A 20,071-nucleotide genomic window follows, 5' to 3' on the forward strand; every position below is an offset into this window, starting at 1 on the left:
CTGGTGGTGCTCAACTGTGGCGGCACGGCGGCCGCCGGAGAGGAGGAAGAAGGGAGAGGGGACACGACTAAGCTCGATGGTGATCAATTGTAGAGGAACAAGAGGATTAAATAAAGGATCTTCGGAAAAGGATATAACGCCGGCCGTTCATCGATTGGAAACTGACCCAATGGCTCGATGGTGTTCGTCCGCCTCACGATCGTGATCGCGCTTCCCCTATTTCAACCCTATTTTTTTATTATTATTTTAAATAGCATTTGCTTGGGCCTGCCGACTTGATGTCAAAATAGGCCCAGACTGATTTTCGCATCCTTTCCTCTTTAAAAAAAATATCATCCTCTAAATTTGAAAAATTTAGACTCTTCAAAATTAAAAATATCCGGCCCAAAAACTCATCTTACCCAAAGTAGTTAGGAGATAACTTATCACGGAATTACTATTTTCCTACCGAACACCCATACAGTCACACACCAAGGCCAACCATCCTAAATCCTTCCCTCGGGCATATATAAATGCACTGCAGTCCAGCCCTATAGCCAAGCATGCACCTATATATCTTTGCTCAGCAATCCTATCGAATTGAACACATACGACACCCTCAAGTACCTGCAAGCAACTTGACCCCTCAGATCAACCAAAATGCTTATGTTCATCTCTGTGCCAAAGCATAGACTCTTCCCAATAGCACTCCGAAATTCAACACCTCTGTGCCAACTCTAGAGCTTTGCCCCCTAAGTAACATACAATCTAAGTTTTCGTCTCTCCTCGATCAAAATCAATGCAACGGCTGGATTTGGATTAATTATCAAAAGGTTTCTACCGTATTTAAGATTAAGATATATACTCGAATGTTTAGCACTAGATAAGTGACTAAGAGTTTCAGACTGAAGTTATCATCTAGTTGTGAATGCAGGTTCACTTCAGGCGGGATAGGAATCCATTGAATGCTAAATTCTTATAACAAGATCGATTATTAAAATTAATTGTATTTGGAATAGAGCTTGAAATGAAATGGATTCAATATAGATATTATGGTGGAGTGCAGATCTAATAAAAGATAATGACCAATTTTAATTAAAGTCAATCATTAGATGGCGGTGAAGGTAATTTACAAAGCAAATATGTAGTGATGGGCTTTAGACAAGAAAGGTATATCATAAAGTTTGAAAATAATTGGCATTGAATCATAAGAGCAAGTTCGAGAAGGTAAAGGATTGATACCATGGTTCCTATGTTGGAGTGGAGATTATAAGTTTTCTAATAAGGTAACTAATATGTAATAAAGCTTAGAATTTAAACTTAAATTTATAAATCATTAGGAGAAAACAAATAATGCATAATTTATTCAAATACTTAATAAAATAGATCATGTTTAATTAATAATCAACTAACTCTAATCATGAAATGCTCAAAATTTTTCTTAGCACAACCAATCATAGAAGAACCTACCAGAGAGAATAACATAGCCCCATCATATTAGCCCAAAAATCAAAAGTATGAACCTTTCCTTCATTAAGAATCAAAATTTTTCTCTGTTACCAAGAAATTGAAACAAACCTCAAAAATGAAAGAAATGGAAGAAGAAAGCCATGTAAAAACTACTTCTAAAATAGAGACTAAACATGAATAAGAGGGATCCACCGAATAAGTCCTTTCTTCCGTATCATTAAAGTCACATAAGGACCTTCAAGAATTCCTTCTAGAACCTATTAAATAATTTTTATAGATTCCTCCATTGCACTCTTTTCGTATTAAGTAATGATTACTAGACATATGGATCTTCTTGGATGAATTTCATGATCATCTATTGGTTCTTCCTCCTTTTGTCCCTCTTGTTCTACTAGAACATTAAAGTCTGCTAGAAAAAAGAACTTGTACATTATTTTTAATTATTTCGTCTTTATCTCATTCATAAAGAGCACATATAATCCTAAATCTATTTATTTTTTTGGTAAATATATTTTTTAGATCGAAAACTAGGTCTTTTTAGGTCCTATGTACCAAATTGAAATCTCATCCAATAAAATAGAAAAATTAGAAATTTCAAAAGCAATAGATATGAATATTGTAAAAAGAGCTATTGCGACCTCCACAAATGGTGTAGTCTCCCAGCTTGGTGCTATTTTACCATATTCTGAATACCAATAAATTTTCTATAGTAGATCATCTTGGTCCAGATCTAGAACTACCCTCAATAGTTTGTGTAGCTATAAATTGCTATTCTACCAAGTATATACCATTTCATTATAATTGTAAATAAATGATCTTATATAGATCCAATGTAATTTTAAAATTATCTAATAATTAAAATAGAAAAACCTAGTCGTCGTCTCTATATATTGTTTGCTCATAAGCTTTATTGGATACACCTTATATACCCTTTTGGGCAACCCTCTATTCAACTAAGAGGTCCATTAGGAGATATCGAGGTAGAGTAGGAAATCAAGCGTCTTTTAGGCATTTCTTCAACGAGCTTGCAAACATTAACAAGGTGATGGGATTTAGAGCACTAGTTAAGGAGATGGTTACAAATAATAGTTCCATATACAAATCCAATCTTGATAGGCATGGAGACATTCAACATCAGGGAGAGAATAGAGATGCAATCGAGCCGAGTTGAGTCGAGTAACTAAAGGCTTGAGCTCGAGCTCGACTTGATTCAAAGTACTCAAGCTCAAAACTCGACTCAAGATCGATTGAGCTTTACTATCCAAGCTCGAATTTAACTCGATCAAGAAAAAAAGCATGACTTGAATATTCAACCATACTCGAGCTTGAGTTGGAGATCAAATTCGAGCCTTGGTCATAATTAAAAATATAGTTGAAAGTAAAAGTTATATCAAATTTTAAATATATAAATATTATATTTAAAAATATTAAATTAATAATATATATTATTACTAAAATATAATATTGTTAAAATATATATACTCGACTAAGCTCGCTAGCCTTCAAGGCAAGAATTTTTGCTACTCGAGCTTAATTCAAAAAATCGTTTGAGCTATTGAAGCTCGACTTGAGCTCAATAATAGTTAAGTTAAGTTGAGCTTGGGTATCTCGAACAGTTTCACTCAAATAGCCTAACATGTACCGCACTTACATATAAGGCCTATTTGACATCAATTTGATTTTTTATCTTCTATTTTTTTAAAAAAATACAAAAACAGACACAAAATATGTTTGGTAATATTAGTTTTATTTCTTAGTTTTTAAAAATTATTTTTATTATTTCTAAATAAAAGTTAGATACCATGGCTTTCGATATTTTCAAAAATAAAAAAACTTGTATTTTTATTACCACCACTAGAGCTACAAATGGGTCGTGCCAGATTGGGGCATGATTGACCCTGACCCGACCTAGTTCCTTATCCGGGTCTTGATGTTGGACCCAGATCCAACTCAAAAGAAGATTAGGTTAGGTCGGGTTGAGTCCACATCCTAAATTTTTGGACCCAATGGATCGTTCAGGTTAGGTCGGGTTTATGTATGACTCGATCCCAATCCAAAAAATTTAGATCCGGGTCATTAGCTTTAGAAAAGCATGTACATTTTTGTTATTGTGAAAATATTAGCTTAGGATCATTTTCTAACAAAAACTTTATAGAAAACAAATCAGTTCCTGAAGTGATCGCTTCAAAGGCCTTTGTCAACCACCATAATTTCCTAGCTGTAGCGTACATTCTGAGGGATGGAATGGGTTCTTGGAAGGGAAAAATAGAGAGTAACTCTGACTTCCCTCATGGCAGTAGAACTAGAAGACCTAGCTTTCAACTGGCCTGATCAAGTAATGTTTAATTGGTTCTGGTTCTATCGGCCATTGGGCTTGAGTTTTCCAGTTGAGGCCAATCCATTGTGAGAGCTGAAAATACCTGTAATTTACGTAAAAAGCCATTTTTTTGTGGGCCTTTCTTCCATGCTTTCGGTGGAGAACAAAATTGTTTTATTCTTTATACCTGTTAGGATGCTACTCCACTCTAATGGTTTAAAACTAGGATGATACTCTACTCTAATGGTTTAAAACTAAGTACAATTTTGTACCAGGTAGTCCGTTGAAATTTTTATTCATAATAATTTGAATAATTTATTTTTGTGATCATGCAACATTAGGGTATCCATAATAATTTGAATAATTTATTTTTGTGATCATGCAACATTAGGGCAATCATGTGGCCGGTTCTTTTCCTTTATTTTGGTGGTGGTTGTTTCTCTGCCTTTTGTGAAGAGAATTTCCATCATGGGGCCATCGGGTATACTGAGTTTGGATCAGGCAGTAGATATGAAAATCTGACTTAGACTTAGATAACAAACAGGTTTAATCAGATCAGATTAAAATTCAACAAACTCAGACTACCTGTAAATATGAAACAGGTCCCATTTGAAACCCGACCTAGCCCTATGGATCTTTTAAAATAGGTCAGATCGAATCAAATCACAAGTCAACTGAATCCATTTGCAACCTTAACCACGACCAACACTGTCATCACTACTGCCATCATCTTCTTCACAGCTGCAGTCGCCGTCTCCACTACCATTGTCACCATTACCACTCCTATCATCACCGCCTCTACCATATTGCCAGCACTCCACTATCATTATTGACCCTACAGCCGTGCCATCACCACCTCAACCATATAGCCAGCACTTCTAATATTACCACTGTAGCCACTAACCACCACACCACTGCCACTACCGTCATCACCTTTATTATATCAACGGTACCCCCATTGCCACCAAACCATCGTAAATCCCATCGGCGTCATCATTGCCTTTATCATTATTACTATCAAACTTTATCATCATCATCATGATATATTTTTAAAAATAATTAACTATACAAAACATTTATATAGGCCAGATTGAATCAAGTCATAAGTCAACTGAATCCATTTGCAACCTTAACCACGACCAACACTGCCACCACTACTGCCATCATCTTCTTCACAACTGCAGCCGCCGTCTCCACTGCCATTGTCACCATTACCACTCCTACCATCACCGCCTCTACCATATTGCCAGCACTCCACTGCCATTATTGACCCTATAGTTGTGCCATCACCGCCTCAACCATATAGCTGACACTTCTAGTATTACCACAGTAGCCACTAACCACCACACCACCGCCACTATCATCATCATCTTCATTATATCAACGGTACCCCCACTGCCACCAAACCATCGTAAACACCATCGGCGTCATTATTGCCTTTATCATTATTACCATCAAACTTTATCATCATCATGATGTTATATTTTTAAAAATAATTAACTATACAAAACATTTATATAGGCCAGATCGAATTAAGTCACAAGTCAACTGAATCCATTTACAACCTTAACCAAGACCAACACTGTCACCACTATTGCCATCATCTTCTTCACAACCGCAGTCGTCGTCTCCACTGCCATTGTCACCATTACCACTCCTACCATCACCGCCTCTACCATATTGCCAGCACACCACTACCATTATTGACCCTACAGCCATGCCATCACCACCTCAACTATATAGCTGGCACTTCTAATATTACCTCCGTAGCCACTAAGCACCACACCACCGCCACTATCATCATCATTTTCATTATATCAACGGTACCTCCACTGCCACCAAACCATCGCAAACACCATCGGTGTCGTCATTGCCTTTATCATTATTACTAGCAAACTTTATCATCATCATGTTATATTTTTAAAAATAATTAACTATACAAAACATTTATATGATTAAAAATTTTTAAAATAAAAAAATAAAAACTTCTTTTGATTGAGAACATAATCCCGATGTCCTTCGAGTTGAAGTGATGTCTTGTGGAACAGTAGTGTTCAGAACATCAATTAAAAATATAGTGTAAAATGGAAAAGTACAATTCACTCTATTCTGATCCCGACCCACTTGAAGGCTTCTTTGCACATTTTTTGGTCAGGATGGTGATGACCAAAAAATTCCGTCCCTTTAACTTACGTTGTACTCATCTTTTTCTGCATTCTCACCAGCTCACGTTCTGGATGATGATTGGAATGTGATGATATTTGCTGCTCCGCAAACATTCAAAAGGGACAAATTAGGAGTTGATTGATTATGATGTAGTACAGCATTACATGTTGGAAGGCAACATATCAAACAACCATCTAAACCCACAAGAAAAGGCAGAAATAAAATGAAACGCACTCCTTTAGGAAGGAAGTTTAGAAAGCTCATGCAAAAGGAATTGAAATAGAACATACCCTGTGCTTCACTAGATTTGTATTCCAGAACAAATAAAAAGCTTTGAATCAGCTCCTCCACTTATTACGCTATCATCTTTCCACCAGTCTGCGCATAGCACCTGCATTTACCAAAGCAATCAAGTCAGCAAACACAATGGTTCTCCTCAGACAAAAGGATCAGGGCAAAATACATACCTTGTCTTTGTGCGAGTCTATAGTTGCCAAGGGCCACTGGAACAAGAATGTTAGTCAATATATTAGAATATGGCATGCATTTATACAACCAGAACATTATCAAACAATGCAGTGCAGGAATAGAACTGTACCGCTGTTCTCAAATCCCACAACATCACCTTCCCATCATAGGAAGCCGATAACAAATGAAACCATGACCTTGTATGCCACTTGGAAGCAGTGATCCAAGATGAATGAGATGAAAACTGAAAGATAGGAGCCAGAGTTCCTGCAGAGATAGGTTGTCCAAGTCTGATTCAGAATGGAGGGCAAACTAGAAGAAGATTCTTTTATGTATAATTTCTTCTATCTGTTCACCTGGTTTTCGAGGATCCCATATCCTCAAAACTGGGTCAGAGCCACCAGCAACAACAAGTGCAGAGCTCTCCCCACCAACATCGAGACAATTCAATGCTTTTCCACAAACCTATAGACAAGGACGTTCATGCTTCAACTCACATATATCAAGCTATATGAAAACAATGACAATATAATCAAGCCTAATTATTAGTGCATGCCCATTTGAAATGAGAAAAAGCATTGAAGTTGAAAATGGTGTCTGCAGAGTCAGATGTATGGCTGCAAATATGAAGTCTGAAAACCTAAAGCAAGGTACTAAGTAGCTCGGCAATCATGATCTCTTACAATTTTCTGTCATCTTCAATCCATTAGCAGCATCAATTCACACCCATGAAATTTGATGAATAAATTATATCATACCATGTTCCAGGTCTCGTTGCCTGTTTGAACATCCCATTGTCTGATAGAATGATCCCAAGATGCTGAATATATAGTCTGAAGTTCCGGCCAAACAACTGAGGAAACACATTGTGCATGTCCAACAAGTGTTGAAGTGGCTGTGCCCTGAAATTATCACCAGAAAGAGCTCAGAAGTGCTACGAAACCAAAAATAGAAGACACCAGCAACACAAAAGGAGTTCACCAACATGATATCACATGGTTCAACACTTGAACATTACTTGACTATACATTTGGGAGGAGCATAATTCCATTCAATAGTTTCTCAGTGTTCTCACTTATAATTGACTACTGTTTTGAACTCTACTCTTTAATTTTCCTAGCAAAGATGTGCGCTAAGATTTCTTTCATTTTCTTCGCATGCCAATTTCTGATATAACTGTTGACCCTGACACTTGAATTAGATTTCTCATAAAGCCTTTGCAGAAATTAGGCTTCATCAACAAAATCAGGTCTTCAAATCTTTCTGTTGTCTATGAAAAAATGGATCTACTTCACTATCCCAAAGTTGAAGTTATCAACCAAATAAGCTGTCTGTAAAGAGGATCAGAGATACCTCCAACTGAGACTCTTGTTCTGCTGCATCAGAGAGAAGCTTTCTCTTCTTTATTGACACTGAATCACCTTCTGCTTCAGACTCCTTTACTTCCCATAACTTAATAGAGCAGTCCCACGAACCTGAACATACCTAAAAGCACGGAAACTCACATCAAAATCCACTGAAAGAAAAGAGCTGATATTTACAGGCATGTGGCGGGCACTAATCAAGGAGGAGCTGACCATGTCTCCAGAAGGAGCTGAAGAAATGCTCTGAACAGAAGAGGTGTGCTCTTGAAAAATTTTATATGCCCTGATCCTCAGTGGATGATCCACATGTTCACCTGCATCAAACTTTCAGGATGTACAAGATACCTAAGTTGTGCCAGCAGACAAGCATACCTCCTTCTAAATGGAGTTTGTACAATATATAGCATACCTTCCACAGTCTCAACGACCGATCTTTTGAACCAGTTGCCACATAAAAGCTGTTTTCACTCTCTTCTCCTGCAAAAGAACAGGACTACTAAATTAGTGAATATACTTCAGAAAGAGCAGGTATCAAGCACATCCACATATATATTCAACTATAAATTTATATTGCTGAACATGTAGCCAAAGAGCACATGCAGAAAAGCTTAGTTTTTCAAACACGACTGGAATCTCATTTAGAATCTACCATGCTCCCCTAAAAAGTGAAATTCCTCCAAAAAACATATCCAGCAAGATACAATGAATTGTTAGAGTGATAGTTTAACTAGAACAACCTTTGCGATTGATGACACTAGCAGCAGTAACTGCACCACTGTGCCCCTCTAAAATGTGTGTGCACACTGATCCACCTTTCCATATTCTAATCAAAAAGAAAGATCATTAAAAAGCAAATTAGATATGCACACTGTTAGTACAAAACTTCTGCTGAGAGATTTTAAGAAGCTTACCTGGCAAGACCATCATAGCACCCTGTTAGTATGAAACTGCCACAAGAGACAAATTAGCATTGTGGACTAGTTGCTCATATATATAGCTAGCCAAATTTACCAAGATGTAAGGAACAGGTGATCTAATTCCATTTGGCATGTAATTGACCAAGAGATAATATGGAGGTCACATATAAAGACACTCTACTTCAATACTAAGGACAAAAATAGATACAGGAAAATCCTTCTAGTAGACAACAAAGGGTTCCAATCTTTCATAATCGATAATATTAATCTCGTGGAAGGAGGAACACAAACAATGAAAAAAAGAAATAACCAATAAGTACAATGTGCCAGGGTGCAACCAACTTCAAGTAGCACATTCAAACCAAAGATTGGAATAACCATAACCAGGAAGTGTTTTTCCAACCATACAGGGTTGGCTATATGGACGTTCATTCATCAAGTATTCCTATTTAGGGATGGAATTACTGTCTCAAACAGGGAAGTTTTTATCTTGGTCTAGACCATCTACATGAATATTGATTTGAACAAGAAATTATCAGAAGCACCAGTAAACTAATGTGTGCAAAGCAACAATGAAAAGAACACAATACAAAGAGCTAACAACTGCATAACCATTTTATCTGTTGATATTTTTATGTCTCATTATCAGGGGAAAGAAACAATGCTTAAAAGTGATACCAAGTTCTACACAATCTAAGACCATGCTGCCTTTTGTTTGCATAATGTACTTCAGGCTATGTCTTGGAATCAGTAAGCTCAGTATGAAATGGCCCCTGGTGAAATAGAAACCAAAAGGCGTTTATAAGCTTAGATACAAAACTTCCCCTCCAACAATAAGTCCACCTTATAACAGTATACACCACTTTAACATCATCTCTGAAAGAAAATTCAATTTCATCCATCTTAACTGGTCCCATTCCATGCCTCGGTGATCAAAATAGCAAGTCCCCTTTTACATAATCTACAATGCAGTGCATTACTCTCTGGTTGTATTTTCGACTCATTCTAGCAAGTCCCATTTCACATAATCTACAATGTGTTGCATTACCCTCTGATTGTATCTTCAACTCATTCAAGCACCAATATTTTCATGACAAGTTTCAAGAACGCAGAAAGACGCACCAGTGACATCGAATAAACTAAACATGTGCAATTGAAAACCGATAATTTCACCTAAAGCAAATTATCAAATCAGGCATGCCACTAAGGTTTCCAGTGTCGTCCTAAGTATAAAATAAAAACACAGAAGATGACAGTAACCCGATAAACTAGACTCTAATAAGAAACTGGTAAATTCCCGTCAGAAACATGCACCTTGGATTAGAACCATCAACAGCACTGACCCAATCATCATGTAAACAAGGATCCTCCTGTTTTCGTGGAGCTACAGCGTTTATATATTCGATCTCAAGTACTTTCTCCTGCAATTCATAATATACCAACAAGCATTGAAATTTATAATAAAAAATAAAAAAAGTGAGAACTTTGACAGAACAACGGCCATAAAACATACCGCTGAGATACCCTTGGCCAACAGGAACTGCTCCAATGGCATTCGAACGAGCTCGCCATCGACAAGAAAGTCAAATGGTTGAAATTGGTACCCAGAATCCACTGTACAACATATCATAATATAGTAAAAACGTGAGTTTGCAAAGATTCCAATGCTTAAAAGAGCAAAAATTAGGAGAGAACAGAGCGGATGGTACTGTTTTTGAGGAGATGGTTGACGATCTCTGAGAGGCCCATTCGACTGAGGTTGGAGGGAACGGCGAGGGAGGTGGTCGGGACTCGCAGCGGTGGTGGTAGCTTGGTGGCGAAGCGGACTCGGACCTGTCTCGAGGTCTCCATGCTGCCGCCATTGGCGTCCATATCTTTCTCTGTCTCTCCCTCTCCTGGTGTCGAGATTGGAGCAGCTCGTCGGCGGTGAGACGGCGGAGGTCGGAAGGAAAGGGGAAATAATAGAGGGAGCGATCCGAGCTAGGGCTAGGGTTTTGAGCGGGAGCAGCTAATCAGGGTTTAAGGGGAGACCGGTGGGATTAGTTTTTCTGGAGGAAAGGATCCGGATTCCAGTGCGTGCAAACTTGGGATTGGGCTCGGCTAAGATGGCTCAACTCAAGCTCAACCCTCCTGAAGCGAACCCAACCCAATCTAACTTAACCTGGAAGCGAGCCAACTATGAAATTTTTAGGCCAGGGCTAACTTAGGTTTGGTTGGATTAGGTTTTAGTCACGTAGGGTTAATGCTTTGATATGGTTCTAATGGAAACACACACAAAAAAAACTTTAATATAGAAATGCAAGTCAAATCAATTTTTCGTCCAATCGGAGCTCAATCGAAATGTTGCGAGCCAATTATGAAATTTTTAGGCCATGGCTAACTTAGGTTTGGTTGGATTAGGTTTTAGTCACCTAGGGTTAATGCTTTGATATGGTTCTAATGGAAACAAAAAAAAAAGAAGCTTTAATATAGGAATGCAAGTTGAATCAATTTTTCATCCAATCGGAGCTTAATTGAAATGTCGCATGGCCGATGAAATGTAACTCCTAGTGATAAGAAAAAGGAGGGCCCATACATTTCCTAGTTAAAGGTATCTTATGTTAATTTTACACAATCAAAAAGATTTTAATTTTTTTCCCAATAGAGCTAGCAAAAAATAACACTAATGTTACAGCAAAATCTACAGAGCGAAGGGTTGATATTATGAGAAAAGAACAGGAAAAAACTCACAGTGCTTCAAAAGGGAAGCATTTTTGGCTCAATCTATTGTTGTTGGAGAAGTAGAAGCCAATGAGAATAAACATCGGTTATGCTTGTTATGTGGATGCCAATAACAACATCTTCAACATCCACCTTAGAACCATGGTTTGATCCCATTTACTTTCTAAAAAACATACTTTTTTCTTTCACAAAAAATAATGTTCTTCTTAGTCATTTTGTCATACCAAAAATACTTTCTCAGTTTGTTTACCAAACATATATTAAAATGGCACGACACTTTAGAAATATAGTTACCAAACAGCAAATAGCTTTTCATAAAATTTTTACTTCAAAAAGTTCTACTTTCAAAAGCTCTACCTCCAAAAGCTCTACGGCCAACAACTCTTCCAAACAGAGAAAGCTCTCCCCATAAAAAAAAAAACTAATATGTAATAAAATTTGAGAGCTTTGAAAAGTACCTCAATTTTACTTGAAGCAATGTAAAACCGAAAAATTTCAGATTTAGAAAAAATGTGAGTTAATCAAGCATATCTCTATATATAATAGATTAAAAGCTTCCCAAGAAAAAAAGGGAAAAAAATACTTGACTTGGATTTGGCCTATGCCCGAGGTTCTTATGCATGGATCACTATGGTTCCAAAATAAGAGTTTAATATGATGCTTTCCAGTCCAAAGAGAGGATCATAAGATCTAATATCACTTGATCTAATCTAAAAGAAAAACATTTTTTTCAACCTGCTCGATTAAAAATGATTATTATTTTATATTGAGTCCCTATTGATTAAAAATTTTGTCATCTTATATTTGTTTTTGGATGGCCAATTGTGCTTAATTCTCGGCCTTTATATAAAAGTATGAGGTTGTGCACATATGTGATTGAACTTGATGAAATACATCTATGTACAGAGACAAAAGATATACAGACATCCAGCACCATTATATGCATTTTATTTTGCACCTCATTTCTGTACATCGTACGGATGTTTTGCTTGTAATGAATAGGGACGGGTTTGTTTATGGCTACTGGAGAGTAGCTAAGATTTGTGTCAATGATGAGTATTGTTAACAATTTGTTTCGTAGAAAATTCTAACTTTTAAAATTTAGATTTCTTCATTAAATATCCCACTAAAATGATTGTACGGTCAAAAATAATAATTTCTTATCCAAGAAAAAATGAACAAAAAGATAATACCATTATCTTTATTATAATACTGCTATCATAATTATTATAATGTTTATTATTTCAATATTAAAATTGTTAAATATATTTTTTGGGAGCAAATAATAGCTTTTATTATTATTTTTAGAATAGCCCGGCTCGGTGGGTGGAAAACATCTATCCGAGTCATCCCTTTTTTTTTTTTTTCAAATAATGTGCCGCATGGAAGTTTACCTAATTAACAACTATGTTGACTTTCCAATACACCTGTGTGCCTAGCTACAAGGAGTCGAGAACAATTTCGGTAGAAATCCGTTAGGGCTCGTTTGGTTCGTGGGAAGAATTTTTCCTTCTAGAAATATGATTCTTGAGAAACAAATTCCTAAAAAGATGATGACTAGGAAACTACTTTTGGCATGTTTGATTGATCATTGGAAAGTGACAAATTTTCAAAATGCTTATGTTTGGTTGGCCATCCACTTTTCTGTGAAAGTTATGTATAATTTCTATTATGCCCTTAATAAAAATTAGATTTTTAATACTTCTTTAATGTTTCTTTAATACTAAATGATGTTTTTGTAAAAAAGTAAAAATACAGTGATTCCCGCCTTATATAAATTTTTTTTAATAAAATATGAAAAATATATTTTTATAAGAATATAATTTTTTTAAAAAAAAATTTTAATCAAATAAAAAGCATTTCATTACTTTTTGGTTAATCACTCTTCTTTCTTCCTCATTTCTTTCTTTCTTTTTTTGCTTTCTTCTTCTTCTTTTTCCTGCTGCGAACCTAACGATTATGCGAGGACTACATCCGTAACTTTGAAATCCAAGCCTCTGATATTATTGTCCCTCAGCTCTTCTGACAAAAACTGGTCGCCAAATTATTAGGTGCAAGGATTCGTCCTATGATCCGCCGTACATCTGTCAGCGCCACTTGCGTTCCGTCACGCACCGCGTGCATCAATAAAAAGTTCCTGACGTATCAAATCAGGACACCTGTCATCACTAGCTGGACGCCACCATATCGCCGTAGAGCACCTGCCACCCTCCAATAACGCTATCTGCACCCTATGTTCAAAGTTATCGTCCTACGCGGCACGTCCTACGTCTTCCACGTGTATGTGCACCCATATATTTCTGGGTAGGTGGCTTCTACGAGGCTGGCAAAATGCCACGAGCTGTCAACCTTCCAGTCGCCGTAAAATAACTTCGCTAAGGTGGTAGGTAAAATTAATGACCGGTGAACCTCCACATGCATAACCTTAGCCACAAAAAATAAGAGGATAAATTACTTTCCATCCCTCTAAAGACCCCACCCTCCGAAAGACCTGGTATAACAAAAACTCATAAAATCTTCGGTCCAATAACCTCACAAAGTTTAAAAACCACTTGCATAAGTGCAGCTAGTTTACTCTTATCGTGCACCACACTTGCTCCTCTCAATCCATGGCTCCTCTTCTCCTCCTCTTCTTCACCCTTCTTCTTTCCTATCTCCTCTACTACTACTTCTTCTCCAAGGAAAGGACAAAAGGGAGCCGAGCTCCACTGCCGCCAGGCCCGAGGGGCTGGCCGGTTCTTGGCAACCTCCCCCAGCTCGGCCCAAAACCCCACCACACGCTCCACGCCCTGTCTAGGGCCCACGGACCGCTCTTCCGCCTCCGCCTCGGCTCGGTCGACGTCGTCGTAGCCGCCTCCGCCGCTGTCGCCGCTCAGTTCCTCCGCGCCCACGACGCCAACTTCTCGAACCGCCCGCCCAACTCCGGCGCCGAGCATATCGCCTACAACTACCAGGATCTGGTCTTCGCTCCCTACGGGCCCGGGTGGCGGGCCCGCCGAAAGCTCCTCAACGTCCACCTCTTCTCCGGCAAGGCCCTCGAGGACCTACGGCCGGTCCGGGAGGGCGAGCTTGCGCTCCTCGTGCGGGCCCTCCGGGACCGGGCTGGCGCGAATGAGTTGGTGGATTTGGGCAGGGCCGCGAACAAGTGCGCCACCAACGCGCTGGCCCGGGCCATGGTGGGCCGGCGGGTGTTCCAGGAGGAGGAGGACGAGAAGGCGGCGGAGTTCGAGAACATGGTGGTGGAGCTGATGAGGCTCGCCGGAGTTTTCAACGTCGGGGACTTCGTGCCCGGGATCGGGTGGCTGGACCTCCAGGGGGTGGTACGGCGGATGAAGGAGTTGCACCGCCGCTACGACGGATTCCTGGACGGGCTCATCGCCGCGCACCGCCGGGCGGCGGAGGGCGGCGGGGGAGGGGGGAAGGATCTCCTAAGCGTGCTTCTCGGGCTGAAGGACGAGGACTTGGACTTCGACGGCGAGGGTGCCAAGCTCACCGACACGGACATCAAAGCGCTGCTCCTGGTAAGCTTCAAACCGAAGCATTGAAATGCCGCTTTTGATCCAAAAAAAAAACAGAAGCATAGAAATAATGTCTCTTGCCTTATTCTTTTGGTAAAATTTGTTACATTTTTTTACACCGTCTTTTAGACCATAAAAAAAGAGATTTTTTTCGTAAATATCCTATAAACATATATGTAAAAAAATAAAAAGTATAGCATACAAAATAAATATTTTATAAAAATATAAATATTAATTTTAAAATAATATTTATATAAATTTTAATATTTAGAAGGATTTGCAAGAAAAAAAAATTATGCGATCGCGCTAGGTTCATAATTAAGGCGTTAGTTTAATTTAGGACTAAGTTCAAAGTCATCTCAAAAGAGGGAAGGATGGGGGAGCATTTCAGATGGGCTTCTAGAAGAGAGAAGATTTTTTTATCACCTCCACGTTTAATTATAATAATCAAAGGGGACTTGCCCTGACCGCATGGGCTTGCTCCGTTGCCCGATAGTACCATACCCTATTTCTTTTTGTTTTTAATTACCAAGATAGAGACATTACACCTAATTCTAAATAATGGTTCAAACTATTGTGCCTCTAGGAAACTCCTAAGAAACTCACTAAGCCTTTAATCTTCTGTGAATGTGCCGAAGAGAGGCTCAGTTGGGACCTGAATACTGATATTTCATTGTACTTCTTGTGGAAAAACAAAAAAGCAGGAAGCAACGTATAAGACTAGACTAAATAATGTGTACTTCTTTGTTTTTTTTTTGCTTTTTAAATGTTTAAATAACTCCATGGAGCTATAACCCAACCATCACTTTTAAGATAAGAAGTCCTATCTTTGTTTTTTACGTTAAATTATACCATCATTTTTCTACCACCACTTTCGAGAAGAAAAGTTGTTGTTTTTTTTTTTTGTACCATGCCTTTATCTTTTTCATATAAATATGCCGCCTATGTCATGTGGTCATGTTTCGGCCAGTACCCCTATCATCACTTCAAAGATAAAAAAGTACCTGTGGCCACGAGGTGCATCACAAGTTGCACATTGGGATGCCTGTACACTTACCCCACCTCATGTCACGGGAGGATCTCAACCACTAAACATACTTTAGATGGGTGCTTACATAATTTTGTAGCCATGTAGACAGGTATGTAGACAGGTCAGTCATAAGTTATATTTTAAACTTCTGAATCCCTATATAACCATCTAATATATTCCAAGAGGACCAAATATATATTCATACATGTCTTCGTATACAAATGGTAGCAGAAAAAGTTTTAGGCTTGAGCCCAAGCTCCATAAGGGGCGTTTGGTATGGATTATCGTCCTAGGATAAAGGATCGATGATGTGGGTGGAGATGATGAGATTATCGTATTTGGTTGCACCACGATAATCCTACGTGGTAATGATCACACATCACTTTCACTCCTTAAATTATCTTTCAACTCCGTGATGGGATATCCGTTCTTGATGTCGGAAATCCAAGATCACCTCGGGGCAGTGGGTTGAAAGCTAAAGACAAAAATACCTCTCAATTTAGCAGAAAAATTGATATATCAATATACTATCAATATATTATGTCAATATTATATATATATAATATTATGTTGATATTATATGTTATATTAATAATATATATTATATTATAATATATTACTAATCATATTATTATCCTATTATTATTGAAGGATAATTTTAAATTATAGTAGAATTATACTAGTATATTTTATATTTATATAATGAAAATATTTAATATATTACTCCTATTTACCTTATTTTTCTAATCAAAATAATTATTAGTATTAAAAAATTATTATAAATATAAATAAAAATATTAATTCTATAATGAAAAATAACATATAAATATATTAATAATTAATATATTGAAAAATATATATTAATAATTAATATATTGAAAAAATATATTAATATTTTATTATAATATATTTTATATGATTAATAAATATATGATAAGGCCTACTAAAAGTAGAATGTGTGATAAAATTATGAAGCTATTATAGAAATTAGCATATTGGCTTCATTTTTGATTCATGAGAATTAAAAACACAAAAAATCCATCTAAAATATATCAAAGGTATTTGTGGTATTATGTAGTCGGTAATTTTGGATCCCTGTACCATACCAAATAAGTTACTCATGGATATCCAAAGATTTTTAATCACTGGATCATGGCCTACCAAACACATTGATCTTAGATTAGTGGGATCAAATCACCCCAGTATTCGGATCACTAGGGATCTTAGATCACCGTGGTGATCCTGTTGTGGTTACCAAACGCCCCCATAAGCTCGAACTCCATTGCCTGGGACTTTCTCTCAAAAAAGTTAGGACTTATGTAAAGGTCGTGGAGAACCAGATTCCCAGGCCTGAGCTTACTGGCCTTTCTCAACTGAAAGCTACGAAGTAATGGTGTCAAGAAGTAGGGGCTGAGAAGGCTCTTATCAAAATCTTGACGAGAACTGTTTTATTTTCACAGAACTTATTCACGGCAGGGACAGACACCACGTCGAGCACCGTCGAGTGGGCATTATCAGAACTCGTCAAGCATCCAGATATCCTCAGAAAGGCCCAGCTTGAGCTCGACTCCGTTGTGGGCGGAGACCGGCTCGTCTCTGAGTCAGACCTGCCCAACCTCCCCTTCATGCAGGCAATCATCAAGGAGACGTTCCGGCTCCACCCATCGACGCCACTCTCCCTTCCCCGCATGGCCGCGGAAGAATGCGAGGTCGCCGGCTACTGCATTCCCAAGGGCGCAACTCTCTTAGTGAACGTATGGGCCATCGCACGCGACCCGGCCGTGTGGCGTGACCCGCTCGAGTTCCGTCCTGCCCGGTTCCTCCCGGACGGCGGCTGCGAGGGCATGGATGTGAAGGGGAATGACTTTGGGATCATACCATTTGGTGCCGGCCGGAGGATTTGTGCCGGCATGAGCCTGGGTATAAGGATGGTCCAGTTCATGACAGCTACGTTGGCGCATGCTTTTCATTGGGACTTGCCGGAGGGTCAGATGCCGGAGAAGTTGGACATGGAGGAGGCTTATGGGCTCACCTTGCAAAGGGCTACGCCATTGATGGTGCACCCTGTTCCAAGGCTAGCCCCCACGGCATACCAGTCTTAGTCACTGGAGATTTCATTGTATACTGTATGCTCCTTCCACCCCTACCCCCTCCTCCTCTCCTGGCTCTTTGGTTTTGTGTGTATGCATGTGTTGTCATGCCATACTATTTCTCTTAATAATAAAATGTTTCCATTTACCAATTGTTAGTATAGTTAGTTAGCATATTGCCTTATTTTACCGATAATATTTAGATAAAAAATAATTTATTTTTTTATATATTCAAAATTTACTTTAGAATTTGGTACATATATCTTTTTGCATTACTACTTTCTCGGATAAATTATGAAGTTCTATCAATATTTTTCATAAAACCTTTTGTCTATATATAAATAATATATTCTATATTTATAATAATATATAAGTATTAATATATAAAAATTATAATATTATATTGCATTGGGTTAGCGGTATTCTGAAATAAAATAGAAGGATTATTTTATTAATTGATGGGAAAATAACTTTTTCATCTAGAGAAGCACCTGGGAAAATTGGTTTATGAAAAAGTTAATCAACTTTTCATGATATTTATTTACGAAAGAACATGTTCTATTTAAAAGAAAAAATAATGCTTCAACTCAAGTTTGTTAATTTGTAGTTTGCCCTTGGTAAGGGTTTAGGCGGGGGAGTTGAAAATATTATAAAATTTATGGATTCGATTAGTACAATTAGCAAATTATAGGATTATAGGTTGGGTTAGAGTTATATTTCTACCTATTCAAGAATAGTTTGAGTAGGTGGCCCGATTCATATGGGAAAAAAAAAAAAGATATGCTGATTTTCTTCTTATGTGGTTCGGGTCGTCCAATTTTATGGTTTTGTTGGTTGCAAATTATTTAAAATTTTCAGTTCAATCAACTAAATATTATTATTAAAAATATATTAATATAAAATATAAATCTACAAAAGTGTCTATTTATATATAAATATAAAGTGAACCTCGCATGCAACTTGCTCGTCCTTTCCGTGCTTATGACGTAGATGACGGCTATCTAACTAAAAGATAAACCGCTAATATTGACATGTACGTCACACGTCAAATTGCATAGCTACAGAAATTTCGGAAAAGTTGCCGTGTTTACAAATGGTTGCGTGAAATCCAAGTCACACCGCAGTTATTATATATATATCAATTATCGTACCATGAATCATGATGTTATTCGCTGCCTCCAGTGGAATAAAATTTGTGAACGTCACCACACAGATCTATCACGCAACAACACTGCAGTTATTATTCGCTGCCTCCAGTGGAATAAAATTTGCGTGGCATGTCATGCCACACAAATCGTACTGCAATTTTTTAAGTGAAATAAAACTAGAATGTTTGTAGTAAACATTTTTACATTAATACTCTCATAAATATTAAATTTTATATAAATATTTTTTAAAATTAATATTTACATATATATCTTTATAAAATATTTATTTTATAATTTATTTTTTTTTATATGTATCATGCTACCTAACGACGTTAAAAAATTAACAGTTTCAAATTAAAATAACTAAAAATTTCTTAATAGATAGATATGCAAATAAATTGTGATTCCGCATAATCTTATAATTTTATTTTATTTTTAATTAATATAAATATGATTTTATTAATATCATTAGTATATCTGTTATATTGTACAATAATAAAATTTTACATAAATATGCATACAAATATTAATTTTTGAAAAATATTTATATAAAATTTAATATTTAGAAAAATATTTATGAAAAAAATTTTACAGTAGTAAATCCCTGCACTTTACCTTAAAGTTTTATCCGCTGGTATATATATATATATATATATATATATATATATATATATATATATATATATATATATATAAAGATGTCGACATCTTGATATGACTATTTCTGTGGTGCAGAGTGGGGGTTGTGTCATAGGTCCCCATCCTGTTCGTACTAGGCACGTGGCACCCAGCAGGAAACGCCAACAACCATTTTGGCTCTTGCGACCAGACCAGACAGCAGTGAACTATTCGGTTCGAATGAAACCGTAATTTAAAATCAATG

General features: G+C 37.2%; 2 protein-coding genes across 3 annotated transcripts; one reads left to right on the forward strand and one right to left on the reverse strand.

Annotated features, from left to right (window-relative positions):
* Positions 1-5,733: 5,733 nt before the first annotated feature.
* On the reverse strand, positions 5,734-10,703 carry LOC103708248 (ribosome biogenesis protein WDR12 homolog). Of its 2 annotated transcripts, none has more exons than XM_008793081.4 (14): positions 10,391-10,703; positions 10,195-10,295; positions 9,996-10,102; positions 8,676-8,711; positions 8,502-8,587; positions 8,174-8,238; positions 7,978-8,088; positions 7,754-7,885; positions 7,159-7,302; positions 6,757-6,865; positions 6,531-6,667; positions 6,400-6,435; positions 6,223-6,323; positions 5,734-6,030 (listed from the first exon to the last, which is right to left on the reverse strand). In XM_008793081.4, exons 1-13 carry the CDS (start codon positions 10,551-10,553, stop codon positions 6,234-6,236), a joined length of 1,317 nt encoding a protein of 438 aa, XP_008791303.2. In that variant the 5' UTR covers positions 10,554-10,703; the 3' UTR covers positions 5,734-6,030; positions 6,223-6,233. The 2 variants fall into 2 exon arrangements, with proteins under 2 accessions (XP_008791303.2, XP_008791302.2); XM_008793080.4 differs by having other exon boundaries at positions 8,174-8,241; positions 10,391-10,702.
* A 3,236-nt stretch (positions 10,704-13,939) lies between these two features.
* LOC103708250 (flavonoid 3'-monooxygenase CYP75B137-like) lies at positions 13,940-18,198 on the forward strand. Its single transcript, XM_008793082.4, has 2 exons — positions 13,940-14,923; positions 17,411-18,198. The coding sequence occupies exons 1-2, from the start codon at positions 14,012-14,014 to the stop codon at positions 18,050-18,052; spliced, it is 1,554 nt and encodes a 517-aa protein (XP_008791304.2). The 5' UTR covers positions 13,940-14,011; the 3' UTR covers positions 18,053-18,198.
* Positions 18,199-20,071: the final 1,873 nt, after the last annotated feature.

This window comes from Phoenix dactylifera, chromosome 15 (assembly GCF_009389715.1).
Source record: "Phoenix dactylifera cultivar Barhee BC4 chromosome 15, palm_55x_up_171113_PBpolish2nd_filt_p, whole genome shotgun sequence".
NCBI classification, from domain to species: domain Eukaryota; kingdom Viridiplantae; phylum Streptophyta; class Magnoliopsida; order Arecales; family Arecaceae; genus Phoenix; species Phoenix dactylifera.

Bases quoted from the DNA above. Each gene is read 5' to 3' on its own strand.
- LOC103708250 (XM_008793082.4), top strand. From the start codon at position 14,012: ATGGCTCCTCTTCTCCTCCTCTTCTTCACCCTTCTTCTTTCCTATCTC. The intron at 14,924-17,410 runs GTAAGCTTCAAA...TTATTTTCACAG, and splicing joins ACATCAAAGCGCTGCTCCTG to AACTTATTCACGGCAGGGAC.
- LOC103708248 (XM_008793080.4), bottom strand. From the start codon at position 10,553: ATGGACGCCAATGGCGGCAGCATGGAGACCTCGAGACAGGTCCGAGTC. The intron at 6,866-7,158 runs GTATGATATAAT...CCTTGTCTATAG, and splicing joins GCAACGAGACCTGGAACATG to GTTTGTGGAAAAGCATTGAA. The intron at 6,324-6,399 runs GTATGTATTTTG...TGGTAAATGCAG, and splicing joins TAGACTCGCACAAAGACAAG to GTGCTATGCGCAGACTGGTG.